The 26,975-nt window shown below is 36.4% G+C and overlaps 1 protein-coding gene across 9 annotated transcripts in view; it reads left to right on the top strand.

Moving 5' to 3' along the window:
* DMD (dystrophin) overlaps positions 1-26,975 on the top strand; it is a 1,717,438-nt gene that overhangs the window by 559,622 nt on the left and 1,130,841 nt on the right. For all 9 annotated transcript variants that reach the window (XM_035001266.1, XM_035001277.1, XM_035001248.1 and 6 more), the window contains 2 exons: positions 4,894-5,088; positions 26,243-26,415. In XM_035001266.1, the coding sequence (XP_034857157.1) occupies positions 4,894-5,088; positions 26,243-26,415 (368 nt within the window). The remainder of the gene's footprint in view (positions 1-4,893; positions 5,089-26,242; positions 26,416-26,975) is intronic.

Below are 26,975 nucleotides of genomic sequence, written 5' to 3'. Positions count from 1 at the left end.
AAAGATTTAGCCCATCTTTGTCTTTATTAACTTTAATGGAGTAAAAAAAAAAATGGGTACATTATTGTATTACAATTTTTTTGTCCAGATGCCAGGTTTTTTTTTTTTTTGAGCTAGACTTTGAATGTGTTGACATATTTTCTATATACCATATTTATATTAGACATATAGGTATTTTAAAGGACTATTTCATAATAATATGGGATATAGTGCATTTTTCTTTTTTTCTTTTTGAGTTTCTTTGACCTCATAACTCATAAATGGGCCAGTAACCACAATCCATTTGAAACTTATATTGAGGAGAGAGAAGTCCTTTAAATCATGCAGGAGAATATTTTGTTTTAAAAACTTAGATATAATGCGCCATTTGTTTCAAAACAGGATTGCCTCTAAAGCAGCTCTGTGGTCCTTCAAGAAACAAATTTTAAGTAATAAAAAGAATGTGATAACTGAAGTTTCAGAGAAACCAAAGTTTATTAAAAACTTTATGAGTGATACCTATGCCTATGTACATAGCTCAAAATCTTAAAACTGTTTTCACTTCAACCTTAGGTGTTACAAATCATAGTTTTATCCTATCATAATCCTTTTAAGCATGAATTGAGCTTTCCATTTTTTAATAAAAATAGGTATTTTGGGACTTTCTTCCATATCTCTTGATTTTCATTTCCAGAAAATGAGTATAGTATATTCTTTTGGGTATATATCGTTAGAAGTGAATATGAACAGAGAGAAATAAAATGAATTAGTATGGCTACAGCACTTCCTTGCTAATGATGCATGAATTTCTATAATGCTATAAGGTGGTAAAGAACATTAACAAAAGCAAGTTGATTTTCAAAAGGTTAGTACACATCAGAATTCAGAAGGATATAATTATTCAAGGCAGAGTTGATGAAATTCAGATGAAAAGGCAAAATCTGAATATGAGTGCATGGATTATGCATAAAGAGGAGAAAATGAACATGATACTTCCAATTATACTGATTTTTAAATAACTGAAATTTTTATTAAACCAAATGGAAAGTCATTCATTGGATATAGTTTATTTTTTATAGAACTGCATGACTTTGTCAAAAGCAGTAATATATTTTAAGGAGTAGATAGTAAACTAGATCTCTAAATTTCTGACTCTGTTGATTAAATTTTTAGTTGTTTCTTATATATGAAACTTATGGTACATTTCTCTGTATTAAAATTTATTGGATCTATTACAACTTTATACTAAATGAGAATACTCACAATATATAAGAGTAAATTTTCTAGAAAATGAGTTGATAGTTTCCCAATGGTGTCAAAGAATTATTCTGAAATTTTTGTATTTCTCATAAAAGTTCAGAGGACCATTGCTTGGCTTTCTCTCTCTTCAGGTGATATGCATCACTTAACTTCTCCTGTCTGTGATGATGAGTTGATAGGAGGAACTAAGTCCTCCAGTAGATCAGTCTTCATTAAATATTTTCAATTTTAAATATTACTAACCTTTTTCAATTTAATTTACAAAATACAGCTGAGTCAGTGTTCACAGATAATTGTAACTGGAAGGCATTTTCGGAATTACAGGCATTCTAATTTACTTTTCCTTTTTTTTTTTTTTACAAAAGAAAAAAATAGAAAGAAAATTACTTGTTTATCAGTAGTTTAGGATAACAAAGATTACAATGTTTTTCTCATACCTTTTTTTAAAGTGATAGACTATGTCTTTATTTCTTTGATTGTTCTCATCAACCATAACAGTTTTAATATTTCTCAATATTCTGGAGATTGTCTTCTTGCCATGTGTGAGCATGGAGTAAATCGGTTGTGGTATAGTTAGTCCACTTATTTTCATGAATTGATACCAGTCACTCTAAGGCTTGTATATGATCTCTTGAAAATAATTGCAATGTACATGTTAATAGAGCATGGCCTATGTGCAGTACAGTGGCTAATGCTTCTTTGAAGAACATTGCAATCAGGTCAGTAATGGCTTCATCATTTAAGAAAAGAAAAAGCAAAAAGGGTTTCTAGAACCAGATACAAAATTTCAATTATTTGAAAAATTCTGAATTTAAATAGATGCCACCTAACATTCCCTTAAAGAGATTTCCATGGAAATATGGGTGGAAAAGGTTTTCTTATGATGTGATGATGAATATTTATTATGTGGAAAAGAAGACATGAATCAATATATAATAAAATAATCTATGACAGACATTTAGTCAAGTAGTGAAAAGCTTAACTTGACTGTAGCCAGTGCACATCTTTTTTTTTAAGATTTATTTATTTGAGAGGCAGGGCAGAGGGAAAGAATCTTTTAAGCAGACTCCACACTGAACGCAGAGCCCAACTCGGGGCTCGATCCCATGACCCATGAGATCATGACCTGAACAGAAATCAAGAGCTGGATGCTTTACTGACTGAGCCACCCAGGTGCCCTGCAGCCAGTGCAAATCTTATTTGTTGAGATACAGCACTCGAGTCTTCAGAGCTGTGTGGTTAGCATTAATTGTTATTTAAATAAATCTGATTTTTTATAAGAAAAATTTTGTTTGAGTATAGTTGACACAATGTTAAAGTAGTGTCAATCATGCATTTTTATGTAAAATTCCGGTATGTACAACAAAATACCATTAATCACAAACACCAAAGATTTAGAAAATTGGGTTTTAAATTGTGTTTCAGGAAGTTAAGTCCAAGGCAATAGTCAACTGTGAGTTTATTTTTAATGTCTTTTTCCTCTGTTGTATTTAACTGTTCAATTAAGTCCCTTGCTATCTATAATCCATAATTATTATATTTGGCAGTCATCAGTGTCAACTTAAGATAGCTGTGAGCATCTCAAGTATAAATAATGAAGATCAAGGAAACTACATGTCAAAAAAGAAACAGAAAGAGAATGTAAGGAACTTAGAATTATTTACCTTTTAAGAGAAAATGATGAGGACAGACATTAAAACCTTTTGAAACTCACACTGAGTTTTTAAATGAAACTCAGATGTTTTTTAAATATTTTGAAGGTATGTCTTATTCTAAAAATAACCCCCTTGGTTAGACAAAAATACATATGCACATATATACATGCATATATACATATATGAGAGAGATAAACCGCTACTTGTCTTCTACCCAACTTTGTCCCTAATAACAAAACCCACTGTTCTATAAAAATTTAGAGGTATAAAATTTATATAATTAAAAAGAAAGAAAAATTCACCATTACTGAAACATGGTATAGGAACATTCTTGTTTCAGATAAGGTAGAAATATCTTTCCCCCAGGAGTTGAAGAAACTGATGCAAATAAGAAAAATAACTTATTAACCTGGAAATTTTTAAGAACAGTCACCAGTGTAGTAGAATACATGGAAGTCACAGTGAATTTGCTTGACTTGTGTTAACTCTACTAGTTAGTATGAAATTAATGCGCATTCAGATGTCTGCTGATTTATTTTTCTTTTAAATTGGTGGGAAGTTTCATTTGAAATGAAGAGATTGAGAATTTGAATTTAAAAATATGTGGTTAAATCTGTAGATTGTCCTCTTTAAACTCTAGCCCAAAATTCTAGTATTATTTGAAATGTAAAATTAGAAGTACATGTAGATTATCATTCTATTCATCACGAAGGAATATGTACCATATATTTAGTCAAGATATATACACAACATCAAACTTTGTAAAAAGCATTATTATGCCATTTAAGCTAATTTGTGTAATTCTGTGAATTTGCAGTGTCATAGGTAAATGAGCCATCTAGATTGCAATTATTTTTATATTATGTAAGAACTGAGTATAAGAATCCTGGACCTGAGAAATTAATAGGAAAGTGTAAATAGAGCAGCTTATAATTTTACTCATCTTTATGGATTCAGTTTGAGGTCCTAAACTCCAATTAATTACATTGTTGAAAAAATGGGGATAGTCTTGTCTTAAAACTTGTGCAGTAATAAATGGCTGTGTTAGCATGCTGATCATCAGAACTCCTCTAGAGACTGCCACTGAAACCCTCAGTTGACCCCATCAAGAGGCAGATGGCAGTTGATCAATTCAAAACAAAGTTACTGGAAAACTAATTTCAATTACAAGAGTTTTGTTGCTTATAGTAGAGACAGAAGAAAGCAGAGGTCATCTATCTTTCTGAATTTGTGTCCCAAATAGCATTTATTTCATGCTCTTACAAGGAGTAAGGAAAGAGGCTCTATTGGCCAAATATAAAAGGACTCTAAGCTCCAAATGTCCATCAATCATAGTACTTGAATGGTAGGTAGGAAAGTGTAGATGGAGGAGGAGAGGCTAGTGCTTCCTTAGACCTTAGGGCCTTCTGGAGTTCTTATTAAAATGTGAATTCCACCCTCGGTCTTTCTCATCTAGTACTTTCATTAGCAGCTTGACTTAACAGGAAACTAGCATTAAAGAGGAAAGCTGGTGTCTGCAATTTGGAGAAGTGTGCTGAATGTAAAAGTATATACCAGCCAAAACCACTTTGTCCCTTTTGTACCTCAATCTAGTTTAGGGAAGAAAAGTATAGGAGAGGTTCCTTTGGTAGGAAAACCACAAATGTAGACCCCCCCACCATCCCACCCCATACCTAATTTTCCAGGGAGCTTAGAATTACATTTTAAAAACCAGTTGTAAAAAACTATCCCTCTCGTGACCTTATGGCTCTTGGTCTTCCATTCTTACACTCACGGTACTAATGTGTATGTATCTCTTATTTTTACATGCAATGCTTCTGACACTTTTTGTGAAAAGAGGGTGTATAAATAATAATCTTTTTACTAGACTTATGATCGTACACTTTTTTATTCACTTTCAGCCCTCTGTCAGCTATAAACTGGAACTTATATAAACTCAGTAGAGATCTTTTCATTATCAGGAAGCTAAAAGAGTTGTTCTTTTGTATGCCCATACCAGCACACTGTCCATGAAGAGTCGGTGATGGTGATGACTGAAGATATGCCTTTGGAGATTTCTTATGTGCCTTCTACTTACCTGACTGAGATCACTCATGTCTCACAAGCCCTATCAGAAGTGGAACAACTTCTTAATGCTCCTGACCTCTGCGCTAAAGATTTTGAAGATCTCTTTAAACAAGAGGAGTCGCTGAAGGTAAAAGCAAAGCGCTTTTATTAGATTTTTACAAGATATTCATCTTGATCATTTGCAGTACCAGAACAATGGACTTAAATGTACACACTGAAGGTATTTTTACTTAGACGTGGAATTCCTAAAACACTTTACAGGATGGTTAGTTCTAGAAATCTGGGATTGAAAGAGAAACATAAACCAGAAGAGGTATTTTATAATATTTAATGTTGAGAGACTTTCTAAAATGAGGCAACAGACAAAAGTAATAGTTTCACATAGATTCAGGGCAGAAAGGACTTATCAATCAAAAAGCATGCTTTGATAGAGTAACAGTATATGCGCAATTAATACATTACTTTCCTTTCTTCTCCCATAAAAGAGGGAATTAGATGAGATTTTAAATGGTATCTATTGCATACAATTTTAGCTTTATGTTTTCTACTTTTAATATGCATATTCAACTTTGAATTAGTGTCAGTATGAGTACTAGAATACATGGAATCTAATTGAATAGAAAGCAATGAAATATTTCTTTAAAATTACCAGGCAAAGGCTACCACCCAAATCCAGGGTTTTTCAAATCACCAACTGCATTTCTGAATCCCACACTAAGACAAAACATGATGAGGAAATAGTCTTTGAATTATAGAGGGAAGTGTCTGAAGATAGATGAATGTAGCATCAAGAAAATATACATAATAATATGTGTCTCGAGATAATTTTTGTGATCATACATTTTACACTCAAAATGAAATAGTATAGCCAGAGCTCAGTATTTTTCAATGCAAATATTGTGAGATTATAGACAGAAGATGGGTTTGCTCTCAGCAGCACCTATTAGCCAAACTATTTTATACTCTAAATGATTTCTTGGGAGCTCATTCCATATCACACATTTGTCTACATAAGTATACAGATAGATAAAGCTATTTGTTTGTTTTGGAAATCAGAGCTGCAATATCTTGAGTGACTTACTATCTTACATTATATCAAGTAAGCTATAAAATTACATGCTAAAATAAAATAAGAAAGGCATGGATCTCTGGAGCTACCCCATCCATTTCAGTATGGTGCTCTTTCTTATTCTTTTTGAAATAAAAGTCAGATTGCTGGTGGATGCAGTGAAGAAAAGAAACCCGATCATTTGGTAAAGGAGACATGCCAGCGTTCTTGTCATTATTCACATTAACTAATTTCACATGACAGCACAGTTTATAAGCTCATCATTGTCATTCAACATGTAAATCACTGCTAATGAGCTAATATTCATTTCATTCCATGTTCCCAGACATATGGGTCAGGAGAGCAGTGACCCTAAACTTACTAAGTTGCCAGTTGAATATCTTTGCCTTCATACCTCTTAACCTGGCACACTCAGAATGATGGGCCCCTGGCTACACTCAGCTAATCATTTGTTCTTTCAGATATGTTTTAAGAGTATTATAGCTGATGCCAGTTGTGATCATATTGATTACTGGGGTTTGTAAAAAGGTATCATTGCAGGTTTAATTTCACTGGATTATTGAATCCTCATTAGATGCAGTTTTGGGCATAATTCCAGCTCACTGCCAACAAATCTCTGGCAGCACGCAAATGGGCTTCCTACCTTTGTGGGCCTTTTGAAGGGGGATAGTTTTGATCTCAGTCTTTCCAATGAATATGTATTTTCTCTTAAAGGCATTCATCATTGTCATTATCCAGTAGTAAAAATAGAAAAGTAGTGCATAAATTGTACAGCTGCTGGTTGGGAAAGTTTGAAATTAAACTGTGGTTGATTTTATTCCTGGCAGATTTGCATGAATCAGATTACAGAACTGTAGTAGGTATTGCTGTGGTTTAACATACATATTTTTTTAAAGTACAATACAGCACAAACAATGTGTAATAAGTTAAAATAATTACTTTCTGAACATAATATAGCTAATATAGCACATATAATTTCCATAGATTTATTGAATTGGAAAGCTACCTAATCATTTTGAGAAGAATAAAGCAGAAAAACACCTATTTACATATGGAAATCTGCATCTAATAGCTAATACATTAGCTAAGGCAAAACTAGCAGTGAATGAGGAAATACACATAAGTAATATTTATTCTTATATTAAAACCAGTATTAGCATTGTGAATCAATTGATTGTGTTTGTTTATATGTAAAAAGTTACAATATCCATTGCACAAATGATAGTACAATAGTTTTGAAAGAATTTAAATTTTTGACAGTTACAATCATTATTTTTAAGAACAAAAGATGTCACTTGTCTTAGAATTTGCTAAAATATAATTATTACGTTAAATCATCCAATCTTGCTTTGAACTGTCCCATATGAAAGCATGAGCATAAAAGAGAGTAGAATGGTGATTGCCAGGGACTGGGGGCAGGGGGAAATGGGGAGTTGCTATTCAGTGGGTATAAAGTGCAAAAACAATCAGTTCTAGAGATCTTCTCGACAACGTTGCGCCTATAGGTAACAGTAATGTAGCGTATGCTTAAAAATTTGTTCAGAGGGTGCATATTGTATTAAGTGTTCTTATGACAATAAAAATAATAATGAGGTATGAACATCAAACTTTTTAAGTTTCCAAAAGTTTTGCCCCTGAGAGGTCTAAATATTTGACCTCTTGTCATGAAAGCAGCAATAATTTATTTTAAGAGGCCCAATGGAAAGGATTTATCCTAATGCCATAATATACCTGATTTTACTGATAGCTTCAGTTGTATTGGTATCTGCAGTATTCTTGGGGCCTCAGCCATACCCCCTCCACATTCAGGGTTCCCTGCATTTTAACTGGCAGCTGCCAATTGCAAGTGCCTGGGACTCTGCCTAGGGCTCTCTCAACTCGTGTCAGAGTTAAGGCTCTGCCTCCCCACATCTTCCAACAAACCTCGACCAATGACAGGTAGCTTTGTGTGGATAAAGGACATTGCTCATCCACATCTTCAGCTGTAGTAACTCTCAGACACGTTCTGCACTTTGACCGGAAGTTCCCCAGCAGGACTGAGACCCCACTGTACACAGTAGGAACTTTCCAAATAGTACTGTGGTAAACTGGCTTCCTCTCCTACCCCCTCCACTGCCTACTGGTGCTTCCTAGGATCACTCTCAAGTAAATCCCATGCGTATACATTCTAGTCTTACAATCTGCTTCTCAGGCATTCAACCTATGATAATTTGGAAAGAAATGACATATGCACTACTTAGTCAGCACTTGCTAGCAGAAATCTTGGCAAATACTCCTTTCAACTTGATGGGCAATTCCCCAGTGACTGTGCTACTTCTCCACTAAGGAGTTCCTTAGTTGCTCAGTTAGATCTTGGCCTTGAGAAAGGTGAATTTTTAGGACAAAAAGAAGAGCATGTCTTAGAATAAGGATGACAACTAGGTCTTATCTTTCACCATAATGAGAAATCCGTTTTCTTTCAGTGATCAGGCACTCTTTTTTTTTTTTAATATTTTATTTATTTATTTGACAGAGAGACGCAGCGAGAGAGGGAACACAAGCAAGGGGAGTGGGAGAGGGAGAAGCAGGCTTCCCGCAGAGCAGGGAGCCCGATGTGGGGCTCGATCCCAGGACCCTGGGATCATGACCTGAGCCGAAGGCAGACGCTTAACCGACTGAGCCACCCAGGCGCCCCAGTCAGGCGCTCTTAATAACTTACCTATATTAACTAATTTAATCCTCACCACAACTCTGTGAAATATTTAAATTAATTTTCCACATTTTAAGATGAAGAAACTGAAGAACTATAAAGTAACTTGACAAAGTTGACACAACTAATATTGATGGAGCAAGGAGTTGAAGCCAAGCAAAGTAGCTCCAGGATCTGAGCTATAAACCACTATACTAAACCACCTCTCACAAAGTTTTTTCTACAGCACTATGTTGAGCATAGCAAAGGTGGCTTTGGGCAAAACACAGTAGAACACTGAGGTGTGTCATGCCCAGTTTATAGGAAAAATATTCTGGGTCCTAATTCTCAATGAATCCATGAAAGTTTGAGAAGATTCCATAAAAGGAAGGAAGGAAGGACAGAATTAGGATAAAAGGAAGAAGGAAAGAGGGAAAGAAAAGGAAGGAAAGAAAGAAGTCGGACATGCATCATTTTGATTCTCTCATCTAAACTGATGATTGTACAGATGCTCTGACTGAAGTAGATAATTTTTTTTTTTTTTATATTTTTGGAACGCAAGAGAGTGACAAGAAGTGTGGACATATGAACAAATCTCACAGATGTTGACGGGACACTTGGGCCCAATGCAGAGTTTAGATAGGATCCAGAAGTAGAAGCAACTATTCAACCTCAGCAGCACTGGAAAGAGCTTGCTGTGAGCTTAAAAAGCCAAAGACTATAAATCAAAGTCATTCAGTCTTCTTTGATTGGGTCAGCTTTTGTGTAGGGCCCTCAAGACCTAAAAGAAATTGTTAGGGCAGGCTGCTTAGAGGGGTGCCTGGGTGGCTCTCCCTCTGCTCTTACCCCTGCTTCCCCCTCTGCTCTTACCCCTCCTCGATAATTTATTTTAAGAGGCCCTCTTAAATAAATAAATTTCTCTCTCTCTCTCTCAAATAAATAAATAAAATCCTTTTTAAAAAAGTACAGGCTGCTAATTTAACGAGTGAGGTTTTATTTATTCAAACATATTTAAGCTCTTACTATGTACCTGGCATCACTAAGTGCTTAAAAAACAGTGAGCAAAATCAGTGGGCCCCTCCCTCATACAGTTTTCATTATAGCAGTGGGAGGCAGAATATAAGCAAACAAACAAATAATCAGTATATTTAAATATGATAGTTAATATTAAAAAAGTTAAAAAGAAAACACAGAGTTGGATAAGGGGTATAAAACTACCAAAGGGGCAGGAGTAGGTGGGATGGCAAGAGGTGGGATTGCAATTTTAAATAGTGTGGACATTAGAACAAAGATTTGAAGAGGCTAAGGGAGTCAGCCTGGCACTCAGCCTTAGTGTCTGGACATAACAAATAGTCAATGCAGAGGCCCACATGTTGGGAGTGTGCCTAACTTGATCAGTGAACAGTAGGAAAGCCAGTGTGGCTAGAGGAGAATAAGCCAGAGGAGGGTGGTAGGACATCAGATCAAAGAGGCTATGGGGGTCCAGACTGTGGAAGGCCTGGTGGGCCATTGTAAAGACTCCCTTTCACTCTGAGTGAGATAGGAGCATTGTAGGCTTTTGAGGAGATGAATGGTATCATCTGATTTATATTTTAAAAGGATTACATTGGTCGAGGGGTGCCTGGGTGGCTCAGTCGGTTGAGCATCCGGCTCTTGGTTTTGGCTCAAGTCATGATCTCAGGGTTGTGGGATTGAGCCCCACATTAAGCTCTGTGCTCAGCAGGGAGTCTGCTTGAGATTTTCTCCCTCTCCCTCTCTTTGCCTCTGCCCCTCCCTATTCATCTCTCTCTCAAATAAATAAATAAATCTTTAAAAAAAAAAAAGGATTACACTGAGTAGTAGAGTAGAACTGTAGGGGATCAAGAGTAAAAGCAAGGAGGGCAGTTGGAGAAGAGACAGTGGTGGCCTGGGCAAGGGTGGTAAGGAGAGATTTTCAGATTCTGGTAATGTTTTCCAAGTGGAGATAGCAGATTCATTTCTGTATCCACACAGAAACTTGAGCATGGATGTATGAAGACCTATTCTTAGCAGATTTGATGCTCAGGAGAATTTAGGTATCCTGTGAATTTGGCAGAGGACTCCTTGAGGGATGTAAGATTTCTTCTCATTGATATTTACACTTTGTCCCCGGTGCCTTGAAGGAGGGGCAAAAGGACTGACAATGAGATCTTATCAGCCTGATCAAGATCTTTCTCCTTTGGAATCTATTTTATCACATTTAAGCACAAATTGAATAATGCCAGTCATTTGAGTGAGGACAAAGCTAATGTCACGAGCAAACTGGTTTTCTAGTCTGGTATTAGGGAAATCAAATAATAGAAAAAGATACCTCATGTACAAATCTGAATAAAATATTTGAAGGAATATAAAAAAATGTTTCTGTGCACCTTGTACTACAGGGGCATGCTAGAGAAAGGGTTAGATTTTTCCCCAATTTAATAATATTCGAACAAGAGGAATTAATACTTATTCTAAATTAAGTAATCATTGGAGTGTATAAAATGTCAAAGCAAAATTTGATTATCAATGCTTTTTGACTTCTACTTAAATTTAATGTATTACCACATTGTAAAAACTGATCTTTTGGACTACGTATAACATTTTGAGGAATGTAATCATTTAGTGATTTCTCTGAGGAAAATCACGTTTTTCAGCTACCACATTTATTCAGTTACAAATATAATTCCTTTCTTCCACTGCTTTTATGATTGGGGATTTATTTGTTCAATTTGCTATTTAGATTTGTGAATTACTTTACAAATATTAGTCTTTTCACTGTGATTTAAATCCTACTTAAGTCATTTCTATAGTACTTAATTTTTCATTCCTCTAATGATGAAGTGATTATAGATATTTACTGCATTGTAGCCATGCCCAGTTCATATTTATCTGTGTTTTGGTACAGTTTTCTTTTATATTTTATACATGTGTCTCTTTTATAGGAAATTATTCATTCTTTTTTCCCCTCAAGTATTTCATCAGGCCCAGCAGTTATCCTACTTTGACTTCCTTGCTGCAAAGTACTCCCATCTTTGCTAAAACGTACTTTAAGAACCCACTCCTGCTTCATTTCTCTCAGCAAGACTATTTTGATAATCCCCATCCTATACATTCTTGAAGTCAGAAACTTTCACATCAAAACGTACAATTCATAAGGCTGGTAGAAATTCTGAGGTTGCAATTAAGGTGTGGGGATGTTTTCCTTCTATTTATGACTCATTCAGGCTGTACTTTGACCAGTTAAGATTGTCGTTTTTTGCTCTATGATATATAGTTACTGATTTGTTATTTATGCAAGGACCATGCATCATCCTATGGAGAATGTTTTGGCCAAAATATATAGTTGTATTTACGAAGTGTTTTTCACATGTGGACCATAAACCGTGCAGAAAAAGTCAAAAGGGCAACTTACCATAAAGCCACTAAAAATAACTTTAAAATTTTTCTTTAGAAGCTCAGAAAAATCTAATTAATAAGTACTTTAATGCCTTTTGATTGAACACTCTTCCCAATTTGATATGTCATTAATGTAGCACCTGGTAGCTAGATGGGACATAAAGAGGATACGAATTAGATTTATATAGGGTGTTGCCTTCATCTGTCAGATAAAGACAAATTCCAGAGAGTGAAAATGAACTGGAGTTTGGGTCTTTGGTACGCCAGTTTCTCTTTTTCAATTTTAAGATAGATCTACTCCCCAACGGCTGCTGTCACAACAGCTACTAATGGGTTTCTCTAATCTTTTTTTCTTAGAAATGGAAGTTGTGTGCTCTTCTGTTAACCAAGTTACAAAGGGTCTCAGGCCATTTTTGTTAGCTAAAACTGCTTAAAGCTATTATTTTCCCCTTCCCAAAATGTGGAAACAATAGTGCAGGGTTTTATAAATCTAAAAACACATACACATGCATTTAAGTGTATGTATACCCATTTAACTGCAGTGCTACATTGATTGAGATGGTGATACTCAGTCAGCACCAGCAAAAGATACAGTTTTCACCACTTGCAATGCTTTGCAAATGAGCCAGCGGCTCCTTCTGGCCCGTTCCCTGTGGTGACCACCAAAGATCATATGCACAACCACTAGGCAGAAAAAACGGTATTTTCTTGTTCACCACTGTATCTATGACTCCTAGAATAGTACCAAGCACTTAATAGGCACTCAGCGTGCATCTGTTGAATGAATGAACCATAGTCTTGTAAATCCAGTTAGGGATTCCATGATCAAAGAGGACAGAGCAATGCTAATCTATCAGTACCAGGCCTGAAAAGAGAAACAAAATTAGCCTCTTGTACATTATATTTTTACACATTGAGTTAAATCATCCAGACATAGGTGAGTTCTAACAATCTATGCATGTATACTATCATGGAGACATTTACTCTACCTAGGTTTGTACATACTGAATTTTAAGCCAATCATTTATGAAAATGTGTGGCAGGAAATCCACAAGTAATTGAAATATTAGAAATATTTTGCATTCACTGAGCTTGCATTATATGGTTATGATAGGCAGTAGGCTACAGAGGTTGGTAAAGCACTGGATTTGAACATAAAAGACATAAATTTGGTTGCCAAATCTGACTCTTTCTGGTTGTGTCCTTGAGCAAATCACATAAGTCTCTGTATTTTTAACTTTGAAATTAGATTAATGATAATACCTGTCCCAGCCTTTTCAGCAGTACAATTGTGAAGGTAAAGTGAAAGCATGTGGGATTATATGGAAAAATTCTTGTAAAAATGTGTAATTACATAAGTGTCACAATTTGCAAAACCCATATTACTTCATCACATATCCAAAATCTTAAAAATTACTATAAATTAAATTTTCATGTAAATAATCTTAAACAAATGATCTTTTAAAAAGTAGTATACCATATACTATTGCATATTTGTATGTAGAAAACTTTAAATAAAATGTTGACAACAGGATAAAATATACATAAAGTTATTTCCAGATTTGGAAAATAGGCTAAAGGTTAAAAAAAGTTTAATGTCGAAGAGAATGCACATAGGTAAAAAACATTTGTTTTTGACAGAAACTTCTTTTAGAGACTCTTATTTACTCTCAATCATTTTCCTTTAGTATATTTCCAATGCTAAGTATTACTTACTTGGGGATAAAATTTTCATTCTTCTATTAATTTTAGGTGCTAAATAAATAACTCACTGTTTTAGATTTCTCTTAAGGATGTGAAACATCGAGATCATTCCAATTTTCTATGCGCTATGGCTTTTATCAAGAATAGGATGCTATTTTTTAGTTTGTTTTGTTGTTTTGTTTTGTTTTGAGTTTTGTTTTCCAGTGAAATATGTTGAATTCATTTTTTCCCTACTCTTTTTCAGTAATTTAAAATCCATTGTTCAAATTTCAGAACTCTGACTTTTTAACTACTTAAAAGCATTGAAGTTGTAGTTCTAATTGAAGAATGTTTTAATCAGTAGTGTTTTTATTTTTTCTTTGGGTTCTGAGATTTATTTTGGTTATTATATGTTTTTTTTTTCCTTTTGCCACTTAGAAAAGCTAGTCTGTATTCATTTTCCTGCTTAAGTTGGTAATCATAGCATGTTAATACTATAATAGCATTCAATTGAGCCTTATGAATTGACATTATGTAGATCAAAATGTTCAAATATTGGCAATTGTGTATAGTTCAGTCTAATTCAATGACTTTTATCCAAGTCTGCTTATTTCTAAATCCTAATGCATACTGTTAAACATTCAGAGAAAAAAAGCAAATACTTTGTATTGTAAATTACATATAATTAATGGATACCAGTTACTACCAATTTCCAAGTTTAATTTGCCAAACATTAGACAAAAGATTATAGAATGTTCTCATCATTAGGGATCTCTGTGGGGCTTTCAAGAAGGTAAAGAAATGAAGTAGAATGTTAGGGTCCTCCATCTATATCATGTTTTGTTTTGTTGTTCTTAAATTTAAGTGTTTAGGTTTAGCTCAGAACAATTATATGAAACAGTGGTTTTGCTTTTCTATCTCCCATCTAAAACACTGTGATGTTTGTTGCATGTTCTCCTAACATCAACAGCATTGATCATTTATCAGATGGGCAAAGTGTTACCAAATAGGTTTCCTATTTTTCCAAAATAGTGTATTGTCATTTTATTAATTTATACAGATTTAATTATATCTTATATAGCAGCTATCTATGTACTTGATTGATTACTCAAACTGGATTTTCAGTGCTTTATCAAAATAATAAGATGTTCTTTGTGGCCTATGTATACAGGATAAAAGAGTATAAAGTGAATAGAGGAAAGAAAAACATCCCGCCCACATTTTGTAATCCTATTCCTCAGTGGTAATCATTTCTTTTAGGTTTCCCTGGATTGCTATATTGCCTTAGAATTTTTCTCCACAAAACCTACCTGCCCCTCCTCAGCTCAGTTACATGAGACATAAAAGCATGCCCTGGTTCTAAAAAAATTGGAAATATAGAATGCCATATGTCTCATTTTGAAGAGAAATAGCATTTGCTCCTTTACAACTCTCCTTTGCTATGTTCAAGAGCTGATTTTTCTATCAAGACTTTCAATAAAGTGATTTAGACAATGTGCACGACTCAACACACAATGTACCTATCGCAAAATGACTTGTGAAATTGTTTCCAGTTTAGTTGGTGCTGATGGACTAGAATCGTTGTCTTTGAGGAATACGTGGGGCAGTGAAGTGCAGTTTTACATTTTTCCTTTTGTTCTTATTGATGCTCTATGGTATCTGAGAAACTTGGGCAGATATAATTCCGAATGAAGGACTTAGGTATCTGAGGTACTGTGAGAAAAGCATGGAGAAACTTAGACAGGAAATGCAGATGGACTGCTATTCTGCTATTTATTCTAACAGCTAAATAACCATTAAAAGTAAAATAGAATCAACAGGGAAATAACTGAATATCTTACAACATCTGTTGGGACCTGAATGCCTATCTGCAATGGTTCAAGAACAGTGTAACAAATCTTAAGGTTCAGTGATTCCATTCAAATTGGATTTTCATAAGCAAGTTAAGATTCAGAGCTTTGACTCCACTCCTCAGTTCAATTCAACAAATATTTATTAAGGCCCAAATACTGTGTTTAACACTCTAAAAGAGAAAAAGAAGACTTGATCCCTGCACTCTGGTAATTTGTAACATTAATTGGATACACGTATCATAGTGATACAAACAAGTTAGGAAGTAATAAAAGTAGGAGAGACATAATATAGGTAAAATATAGTATAAGGCATAAGTGTAACCAAATTCAGGAAGAGAAGAAAGCAATGTAGAAAGCTGAAACTGAGAATAATTTTTACAGAGGAGAAAGCCTTTGAATATCTGTGATTTGGATGTAATTGGAATTTGGACAGTACTAATAGCTACCAGTTGTTTATTATGTCCCTGGACATGTTTTAAATTCTTTGCTTGTGGTAACTCAAATGGTCATCACAAACAACCCTATGAAAGAAGCACTCTTATGCCTGTGTTCAGAATTATCCAAGCTGGAGATGGTGGTTTGGATCGGAGTGGTGGCAGAGTCAAATTTTGGATACATTCTGAAAGCATAGCTCATAGGATTTGATGGCCACTTGCATGCAGGTTGGTCAAGGGAGGATTCAAGGATAACAGTAAGAATTTTGTCATGAACAACTGGGAGAATGGAGCTGCCATTTAACTATATGATGTAGAAAATTGCAGAAGGATCAGGTTAGGCTGCAAGGTTTGGTATAAGTTCAGTTGTGATATGTTAAGCTGAAGATGTTTATTAGATATCCTCATAAATATCAAAGAGATAGTTGGATATATGTAAGTCAGAGTTTAGGAGAGGATCTTGATTAGAGATATACATATGGGAATAATTAGGGGCAATTTGTTATTTCTTCTTCACACTTGCTCACAAACGGTGTCTTTTCCTCTGTTCTTTTCCCAGCCCTCTTTCCTTCTAATGCCACTTCTGTGGACAATCTCAGCCACTCCCACGACCTAAATATTGGTTTGACACAAATGGATCTTACTGGTGGAGGTGGGAAATGGCATAAGCAAGATGCCAACATAGTATCATAGACCCCCAACAGAGGGGGCATCCGGCAGATGAAGGGACTCAGCCATTTAATGACTGAATCTGCTTAAGGCCACAGCAAAGTGTTTGTGAACTAACAGAAATAGGACGACTTTGTCTTTCTGGCTCACTGTTATATCCCCAGTACATAGAATATGTCTGGCACATGGTAGGTTTTCAATAGTTATTTGTTGAGTTAATGAATAGGACGGGGGTATACAGAGAAGTAAAGAGAAAGCTGGGGCATAGCAGAATGAGGTAAGACTAGGGAGGCCAGGGCTGGGTGATGAGGGCTGTGCTTAACAGTACTGACTGCTGCAGGGGAGGGAGAAGTTGCAGTGAGGAAGCTATTGGTGAACCAATAAATACAAATTTCTTTCAGGAAGTAAATATGGAAAAAAATGTGAATTTTAGGTGTTTATAGCTATCTGCTCACATGAGTCACTTTGAGGAATGAAGAATGAAGAATCACTGGAAAGCAATTTTAGATGGATGGATGGATGGATGGATGGAGGGGGGGGGAGAGAGAGAGAGATTTAAAATGAAGTTCAAAATACTTGACACCAGAATATCATTATATGGAAGTCACTTTTAGGGGAAAGTACCCTAAACAATCAATTTCATATTTTTCATATTATCTTATATGTTTCTAGCTCTGAAACCATATTGTTTTAATTTTAAGATAGCTTTTTCCCCCCTTATAGAAACATTTTTACCAAGGCAACACTGGCGAAATTTGAAGCAAATATTAAATAATTTCTGAATATGTTATTACAAACTTTAAAGTAGAGGACACAATTTCAGATTAATGTTTGTATATACATATACAATCAACATATTTTAAATTCTACCTTGTTAAGAGTTTTAAACTCATGAAGGTGTGTTTGAGGTTACTCCTTGGTATAAATAGGACTAAAGATGCCTGTAAATTATAGGCATCCTTATTTTTTAATTCTGTGCTGAAGTTTAAGCGAGTGCTGAATTGAATTTTATATTTTGTATGTGTGAGATGCCCACTTATTTTCATGACCACAGAGAAAACAAAACAGAAATGATACTGTTTTAAATACTAGAGATCATACTGGCACTCTTCATTATATTTTTGAGACAAACAACTAGTGGCAGGTAAGAAACAACATTCAAAGTCCAATAACTTTTTTAAAGTTTATTTTCATCTTGTTTACAATAAGTTCAGTTTATCAAATACCACCATCCCCTCCTCCAGCCCTGTTCAATTTCCGCTGTATCGACGTTGACATTCGTACAAATAGGTTTACCGTTTAGGTGGATAAAGGCACACTCTGCAATGAAACATTCTGACAACAAGGGAGTAGTTGCTGCTTTACATTAAATAGAAGAAAAACTGAGCAGCAGAAATTTGTCCCTTATGATAGAGAAGAGAGCATAGAGAAGAGTTACTTGAGACTTTTTATCTCAACCTGATTCATTGGCAAAAAGGTCCCCTGTTTGGGTCCCTAGATCAATGGTCTGTAGTGTCTAGTTTCTCTTTTTAGCCCATTGAAGTACTTATTACCCAGGACTTGAATAAATAAAGTACTTTTAGGTTCAAATTGTTTGTGTTATGAATCCCTTTTAAAAACCAGTTCTCTCTAAAGGGAGACTCATGTTTTTAAATATCATTTATCTCCAAGTTCAGGCTTTTCCTGTCTGTGTTATCAAGGGACTCTTATTTAAATCACCAGCTTTTCAATTAGAAATCTGACTTATAACAGTGCACAATCTTCTTTTTTTAATTTTATTTATTTATTTGAGAGAGAGAGAGACAAAGATAATGAGCACGAGCAGGGAGGAGAGGGAGAAGCCGGCTTCCCGCTGAGCAGGGAGCCCGACTTGGGGCTCGGTCCCAGAACCCCGGGATCATGACCTGAGCTGAAGGCAGATGCTTAACCAACTGAGCCACCCAGGCGCCCCAGTTCATAATCTTCTGTTTTTCCTGATTTTACATAGCTGGACTTCATCTTCCAGTTGTGAAAGTTATTTTGCTATCTAATTTTTCTCTATTAGCAGTGTATAAATAAGGGTCTTATTTAACTGACTTGATTCCATGAAGCTGAGTTGCAAGGACGCTATTTTAAAATATTAAGGACTAGCAATTCTGTATGTAATGCTGGTAATGTACAAATGCCTTCCAGAAATTAAAGTTTCCTTTCGCAGGGATAGTGACTAACACACATCTTACCCAACTGACAGCACGGCGAGGTCAAGTCAGAGGGGCATGTCAAAATTAAGAGAAAAATTGACTAAAAAGTGGCTACTTCGTGATTTTGCCATCATATTTTCAGGTAATATAAGGAACTATTCAGGGATATAAATGAAAATAATATATTCTATAGTGATCCTAGGGATTTTTCTATCACCATAGCAACTACAGGGACTATGGTTTCATTTTTAGAGGGTCAGAAACTATAAAGATCACTTATTTCTAGACAAACTAGAATAGTAAAAAGCTATAAAAGATCTCATCTCTGGCTTTAAACTGTGGAAACTGCTACAGAATTTTCTTTGGTGCATATTCCATTTTTCTTTGTGCTGTGCCTCAGGGACAAGAGCATGTGTAGGGACTTTAAAAAGGATTTCCTGCACTCCAGCCAATTTTGACAACATTGTCTGAGAATACACCAAGGAGCTATTATCTAGATATCCAGGGAGTGTGACATCCCCTGCCCCAGTTTTTGCTTTTTGCTTTTCTCATTTAAGATAGAAAGTTTTCCTGCCTTTGCAACATGCTGCCCAGCATTGCTGAAACTGTTCACAACTCGATTCTGAGCAATTCTACCACTTTCTAGAGGACTGGGAGCTCTCCAGAGATTTGGCTTAAAATCAGGAAGTTTTGCAAGCTCAAAGCCTCAGAGGGAGAATAGATTTACCTATTGTGTGTGTGTGTGTGTGTGTCTGCGTGCACATACACATGTCCCACATCAAAGCCATAAACAGATTACTTTTATTCTGGTGGGAAAGATCCTCCTTCCCTTCTCTTAAATTTTATCCCCCTTGGAGATCACAGCTATTTATTTTAAGTGGGTGGGCTCCCAATGTACAGGCAAATGTGGCTGGTTGCCTCACTGTAAATTTAAGTAATCAGCCTGTCTGTCACCTGGCTTTTGGTATCAAATGCAGGGATTGTCAGAGTTCTGGATCGTTGCCCTTAGGCTGGCAGCCACACTAAAATGGAGTCCATGACTTACATCATCAGGAGTTGAGCCAGAGCAAGTGGTGATGAAATCAGGCAGCCCAGATCAGTCGAGTTCACAGAAACAGCAAAGAAGTCACCTTGGCACCTTTTCTTAGCACCTGACCTAATCAGGCTAGCAGGATAGCCCTAACCATTCTACCCAAGGCTGCAGGCTCAGAGCTCTCAGAAGATAGTAATGGAATTTTGCCAGGTGAATAAAAGGAAAGAAAGCATGTAAGATGAATGTTTGACTACAGTGACTTCTAGGGCATTGATAACATATACCAGATCCATTCTGTCTTTTTAAAATTTCTGTTGCATTATCGGTTTTGTTTTTATTAGTAGTAAACCTTTCCTCAATAACGAAGTGTTTTTTTTTTTTTTTTTTAAGATTTTATTTATTTATTTGACAGAGTTAGCGAGAGCAGGAACACAAGCAGGGGAGTGGGAGAGGGAGAAGCAGGCTTCCCGCCGAGCAGGGAGCCCGATGTGGGGCTCGATCCCAGGACCCTGGGATCATGACCTGAGCCAAAGGCAGACGCTTAATGACTGAGCCACCCAGGCACCCCAATAATGAAGTGTTTTATGTCAAATAAAGTGAACTGCAGTGTAGTACTAAGCCATTTTCAATTTTGTAGTGAAAGAGGATGACAGTGCAAGACTGTCTGCTCTGTCCAGATTTATATTTTCACACTTCGAAGATGGTGGGATTGCTCCAGATAAGATCACCAGTGACCTCCTGAATTGTCAAGTTTCCTTTTCACTCCTGTTCCCAGCTGCACTTGGCTTGTTGGACGCTCCCTCCCTCCTTCCTGATGCTCTTCCTTCTCTTGGTTTTGAAATACTTTACTCTCCTGGCTCTCCTCCTAGGTCTGATGACAATTACTCTTCGGGCATATTCATCTCCTTCCTCAGCTGTTCCTTTCCATGGAGGCTCATCCTTAGCCAACCTTTCTTCTCACTCTTTTATTCTAACAAAGTTCTCTGAGCAATTTGACCATCTCTTGTGCAATTAAATGACATCTAGGGGTGTTATTCCAGTGACTAGCAATTCTGTATGTAATGCTGGTAAAACATAATTTTAACCTTCTTTCCTCCAGATAAATAATCTCATAGTTTATTTCTATGTTGGTATGCCCATCTTCCACTCACATGGTAATACATGACCTGTCAGATAAGTATTCTTACCACAGACTTCAACTGAGTTGCTTAAAAAAAAAAAAATGAAGCCTCCCTATTGTAAGATGTACACAAACTTGAAGAGAACACCTTGGAATTTTAGAAACAATCCCCTTCCCTCCCTCTCTCTGTCTCTTTCTCTGTCTCTCTCTCTTTCTCTCTCTGAAATCCATTCATATCACCCATAACCATTGTGTTTACCTGGTCTTTTCCAGGGAACACAGCTGCTTTTTTTTAGGGTCCTAACAGAAGCACTAACTTTTACCCCTTACAACTGATATTCTCTATATCCTCACTTGCTTCTATAGCTTTGTCCTCCAGCAAGTCAGGTCTTCATGCACCACAGCCATGAAGTCTTAGAATGAGGCAGGAAGACCTCCTAAGATCTACCCAAAACCTCTTTCCTGATGCCCTATGTGACTTTTAGAGTTTGCTTGAGACTGCCTCCTGGAAAGGTGTAGGCTCAGCAGTAGCCCTTCACTATCTGGCCTAGTCTCCATCTCATACATGGTTAAAATCCTCCCCAGTTTTGTCTGAAAGTAGGAAAAAATATTCCTTTTATTGGTACTTATTAAGGTTTTATATTTATATTTATTCTGACAGGAAACCCAAGATGTATGGATCAGAGAACACATCATTAATTACTCAAGAGCATCTTAGCACCAGTGCACATGCCCCCAACCCCCATGGGACAATGCAGTGAGAGCTGCGTATTTATCTGTGTATGCAGGGCTTGCAGTAAGGGAGGGAGTCCCCAAATTTATGGATAACAGAACTTATGCAAGGCAGCTGGCATGTCTGACAGAAAAAGTGAGACAGAAACAGAGACCTTTGCTCTAGGGGGTGAACAGATCCTCTCCAGAGAGAGGGAAGGGTCTAGGTCTCTTATCCTCAGACTGTAAATTGGCACATAAGCAAACAGATCTGGGAAAAGTGTTTCCAGGTCTTTCCGGTGCATTGCACTAGCCTGAACACTTAAGGTACGTTTGCTATTCAGTCATCCTTTAACCCAGATGCCAGTGCTCTTTGCTCAGAAAGCTCAGACCATGCAGAAATGGGAAAAGAGGAGCACCTGGGTGGCTTAGACCGTTAAGCGTCTGATCTGGATTTTGGCCCAGGTCATGATTCTCAGGGTCGTGAGATCCAGCCCTACATTGGGCTCCACGCTGGGCATGGAGTCTAGTTAAGATTCTCTTTCTCCCTCTCCCTCTCCCTCTCCCTCTCCCTCTGCCCCTACCTTCCCCCAACTTGCATGTGCGTGCTCTCTCTCTCTCTCTAAAAAAAAGAGAAGAGAAAGAGAGGGAGAGAACAAAGGAAAAGAAATGTGAAAAGATGTATGGCCCAACAGTAGTCGTCATCTCATTTCTCTTTGCAAAATCTGATGCCAGCTGCCCATTGGATATCTACAGTCTGATGCTCCAAAGGCTTCTCAATATGATCATATGCAAAACTGAACTCATCACTTACACACACACAGAACCTGTTTATCTATCTGAAATCCTTTTACTCAGTGACACCACTATTCATCCAGGTGCCCAGGCCAGAAACCTGGGAGTAATTTGAGTCTTTCCTCTTCTTCACTCAATGCACAATCACTGAGTTCTGCCAAGTTTTCTTCCTAACCAACTTTCTCATTCCAACTCAGATATGAATACCAACTGGATACTTAATTACATTGATGGTTTTGTTTTTAATTTTGTAGGTGGGATAATGGTATTATGTGTACTTTCCTTGAAAAGCATTCATATATATTGGAAACAGGCTGAAGTAGTCATGGATAAAATATTATATCAGTTTGTTTCAAAATAATCAATTTAAGGAGGTGAATGTGTGGGAGTATAATGAAACAAGGTTGCCCATGGCTTTATAAGAATTGGAACTGGACAGTAAGTTCAAGGGGGCTATGTGTACTCCTTTCTTGCTTTTGTATGTATTTGAAATTTTCCATCACAATTACTATATGAATCATGGTTTCCCATTGGCTTCTGACTTACATTCAGAATCTCTAAAGCACATTATTAAACATCTCTAGCCTCTGTTTCCTGACCCATCTTCTCCTAACCCTCTACATTTCCAAAAAGTCAGCCAAATATGACTGCTTATCTTCCCTATCTTTGCATATGTGTTACCTAGTAAGCATAATGCCCTTCCCACTTTACTCAGCTATGTACACTCCAAATTGCACTTCCTTCATGAGCTCTTTCCTCAATGTGTGACCAAATATGGTATATGATTCATTCCTCTCTTGAACTTCCAGAAAAGAATAGACTTAGAATGCTCATCAAATTCTTTCTTGTCATCTAGCTGGGGCTTCTACACTATTATTTCTCCAAACCACACCCTCTCTAACTACCACAGTAAGGTCCATTTCAAATTTCTTATAAACAAGCAAATAAAACTGTGCTTCACCTACCTTTGCTTCCTTTTTATTGATCCTGGTACATGGAAGAACTCAATAAATGTTTGCTCAGTTGACTTGTCTATAACAATTCAGATGAGCAAAATAACCAATTTCATACTAGTAAGATTAGCCAAATATATACTTTTTAGCATTTTTTTGAAAATCAATATTATTAAAGATGTGTATTACATAACAAACTTGTGGTTTGTGATTTTTTTCCCTTAAATATAATATAGATAAAAATTTTGGAATTATAGGATACAGTAGCTTATTCATTTATTCAGCAAAATGCATTGAGTAACCTACCATGTGCCAGGCATAGGTTTAAGTTCTGAAAACCCAATAGAGAGTAAGACAGATAACATTTCCTGTACTTATAGGGTCTAGTCTAGTAGTGTAGAGAGACTGGTAGATATATAATTTAATGTTAGTCATAAATGTCATGAAGAAAAATGAAGAATACAGGGAATACAGAATGGTTAGGGCTGCTATTTAAAATAGAATGGTAGAGAAGGCTCTTCTTAGATAAGAAAGAAGTGAGGGAACTAGTCATATAAATGTCTTGGAGTGAAAGAATATTTTTGGCAGAGAGAACAGCAAGTACAGAAGAAACCTGGAAGCAAGAGAATGCTTGGCATTCTTGAGGAACACAAAAAGGTTAATGAGGCTGAAACATTCTGGACTCAGAGGAGACTAAGAAAAGATAAGATCAGAATGGTAGACAACATACAACCAACATACAACCAAGTCATTTAGAACTTTGTATGCCATAGTAAAGATGATGGGCTTGATGAGGAGCCATTGGAGGATTTTGAACAGAGTAGAAATATGACCTGATTTATGTTTTGAAAAAAACTTTTTGGCTCTTGTATGGAGAATTGACTAGGAGAGGGGTAAGACTGGAAGCAGGGGGATGATTTAGGTAGCCATTGCAATAATCCAGATGAGATATAATGATGGAATATATCAAAGCTATAGCAAGGGAGGTAATGAGAAGTGGTCAAATTCTGGACTTGTTCTGGAAGTAGAGCCAACAGCATTGTCTAACAACTTGAATACTTCAAAAAGAAAGGTAAAGGGTGACTCTAAAGTTGTCAGCCTGAATAACTATTATTTGATATGCCGTTTACTGAAATGGGAAAAACCACTGGAAGAGAGCGATAAGGGGATGCAGTTCAGAATTTGGTTGGGGTCATATTAAGTTTGAGATGCCCATGGGACATCCAAGTGTCAAGAAAGCAGTTGAATTTGTGAATCTGGTTTGCGAGTTGAGGTTAGGGCTGGAAATATAAGTTTGGGAATCATCACTGTATAGACAGTATTTGGAGTCATGGGACCAAATAGGGAGTATGGAGAGAGAAGGAAAAAAGTGTCAAAACTAAGCTAGAGCACTCCAGTACTAAGAGATCAGTCCGAGGAAGATTCAGTAAAGACTGAGGGAGCAGTGGACAAGAAGGTGGAAGAAAAACCAGAAGAGTTCAGGATACAGAAGCCAAATGAAGATAGAGTTTTAAGGTGAAGAGAGTCATCAGCCATATTGAGATGAGGACCATGAATTACCCAATGAATCTGAACATATTGAAATCACTGGGATTCAGGGATGATGATTTTAATAAGTCAGTAATTAAGAATTGCTGGACTGATCAACAATAGCCAAATTATGGAACCAGCCCAAATGTCCATCGACTGATGAATGGATAAAGAAGAGGTGATACACAGACACACATACACACACACACACACACACAATGTAATACTACTCAGCCACAAAAAATAATGAAGTCTTGTCATTTGCAATGATGTGGATGGAGCTAGAGGGTATTATGCTAAGTGAAATAAGTCAGTCAGAGAAAGATACCATGTTTTACTCATATGGAAGAAACAAACATGGGGAAAGAAAAAAAGAGAGAGGAAGGCAAACCATTTCTTAATCTCAGGAAACAAACTGAGGGTTGCTGGAGTGGTGGGGGGTGGGAGGGATGGGGTGGCTGGGTGATAGACATTGGGGAGGGTATGTGCTATGGTGAGAGCTGTGAATTGTGTAAGACTGTTGAATCACAGACCTGTACCTCTGAGACAAATAATACATTATATGTTAAAAAAAGAAAAGAAGAAGATAGCAGGAAGGGAAAAACGAAGGTGGGGGGGATCGGAGGGGGAGACGAACCATGAGAGACTATGGACTCTGAGAAACAAACTGAGGGTTCTAGAGGGGAGGGGTGTGGGGGGATGGGTTAGCCCGGTGATGGGTATTAAAGAGGGCACGTACTGAATGGAGCACTGGGTGTTATACGCAAACAATGAATCATGGAACACTACATCAAAAACTAATGATGTAATGTATGGTGATTAACATAACATAATAAAATAAAATAAAAAAGAGAGACTCAACTATAGAGAACAAACTGAGGGTTGTTGGAGGGGAGGTGGGTCGGGGGTGAGCTGAAGGTGGGTCAGGGGTGATGGGGGATTAAAGAGGGCACTTGCTTTGGTGAGCACTGAGTGTTATATGCAACTGATGAATCTCTAAATTCTACTCTTAAAGCAAATATTACATAATACGTTAACTAACTAGAATTTAAATAAAAACTTGAAATATTAAAAAAAAGAATTGTAAGGCTATTTCTTATTTCTGAGGTTTATAAATTTCCTTTTTTTTTCTCTTTCCATAGACAGCTGATTCATTTCTGATGTATTTCAAATTTTCTATATTGCAGAACATAAAAGACAGCTTGCAACAAATCTCAGGTCGGATTGAAATCATTCACAAAAAGAAGACAGCAGCATTGCACAGTGCCACCCCTGCAGAAAGGGCAAAGCTCCAGGAAGCTCTCTCACAGCTCGATGTCCAATGGGAAAGAATTAACAAAATGTACAAGGACCGACAAGGGTAGGTAACACTTTTATTTTCCTAAATTACTATACCTGTTTTCAGAGAACCATGGAGTTCATTTCAGTGTTCCCTGGAAAGGTAGGGAGGAAGAAAGGGAGAAGTATTACTATCATTGGAAAAAGGTAAGTGGAGTGAGAACAAATAATGGTGAACAGACTAATGAGCTGAATTCTAGAAATTATTCTGTACTGGGGTGAGCATTATGTTGGAGTACTATCTTACCTTCTAAAATTTCGCATAATGCCAAATAGGTTTTGTCATTTAATTGAGGTGGCTTAAATAACTGTACAGTATAAAATGTGTATCTTTGGTCAAATCTGTGCCCTATATATTTATAGCAGATTGATAATTAGATTGATATGTTTGAAATATAAGCTATCAGCGAAAAGTTGATTTTCACTTACTACTTCTATTATTTTGAAGGTGATACATAACATTTTGCAGTTCCCCTACTCTTTTTTGCTATGAGGAATTTGTTAAGTTGATTTAAAATAATTTTTCAGGGTTTGCCTTATTTAACATATATAGCTTGTGACCACGTTTTCAAAAAGTCACAT

This window comes from Mirounga leonina, unplaced genomic scaffold, assembly GCF_011800145.1.
Source record: "Mirounga leonina isolate KUSES-001 unplaced genomic scaffold, KU_Mleo_1.0 Mir_101595, whole genome shotgun sequence".
NCBI lineage: Eukaryota > Metazoa > Chordata > Mammalia > Carnivora > Phocidae > Mirounga > Mirounga leonina.
Note: the sequence above shows the minus strand (reverse complement) of the source record. Positions and strands in the feature narration are given on the sequence as shown.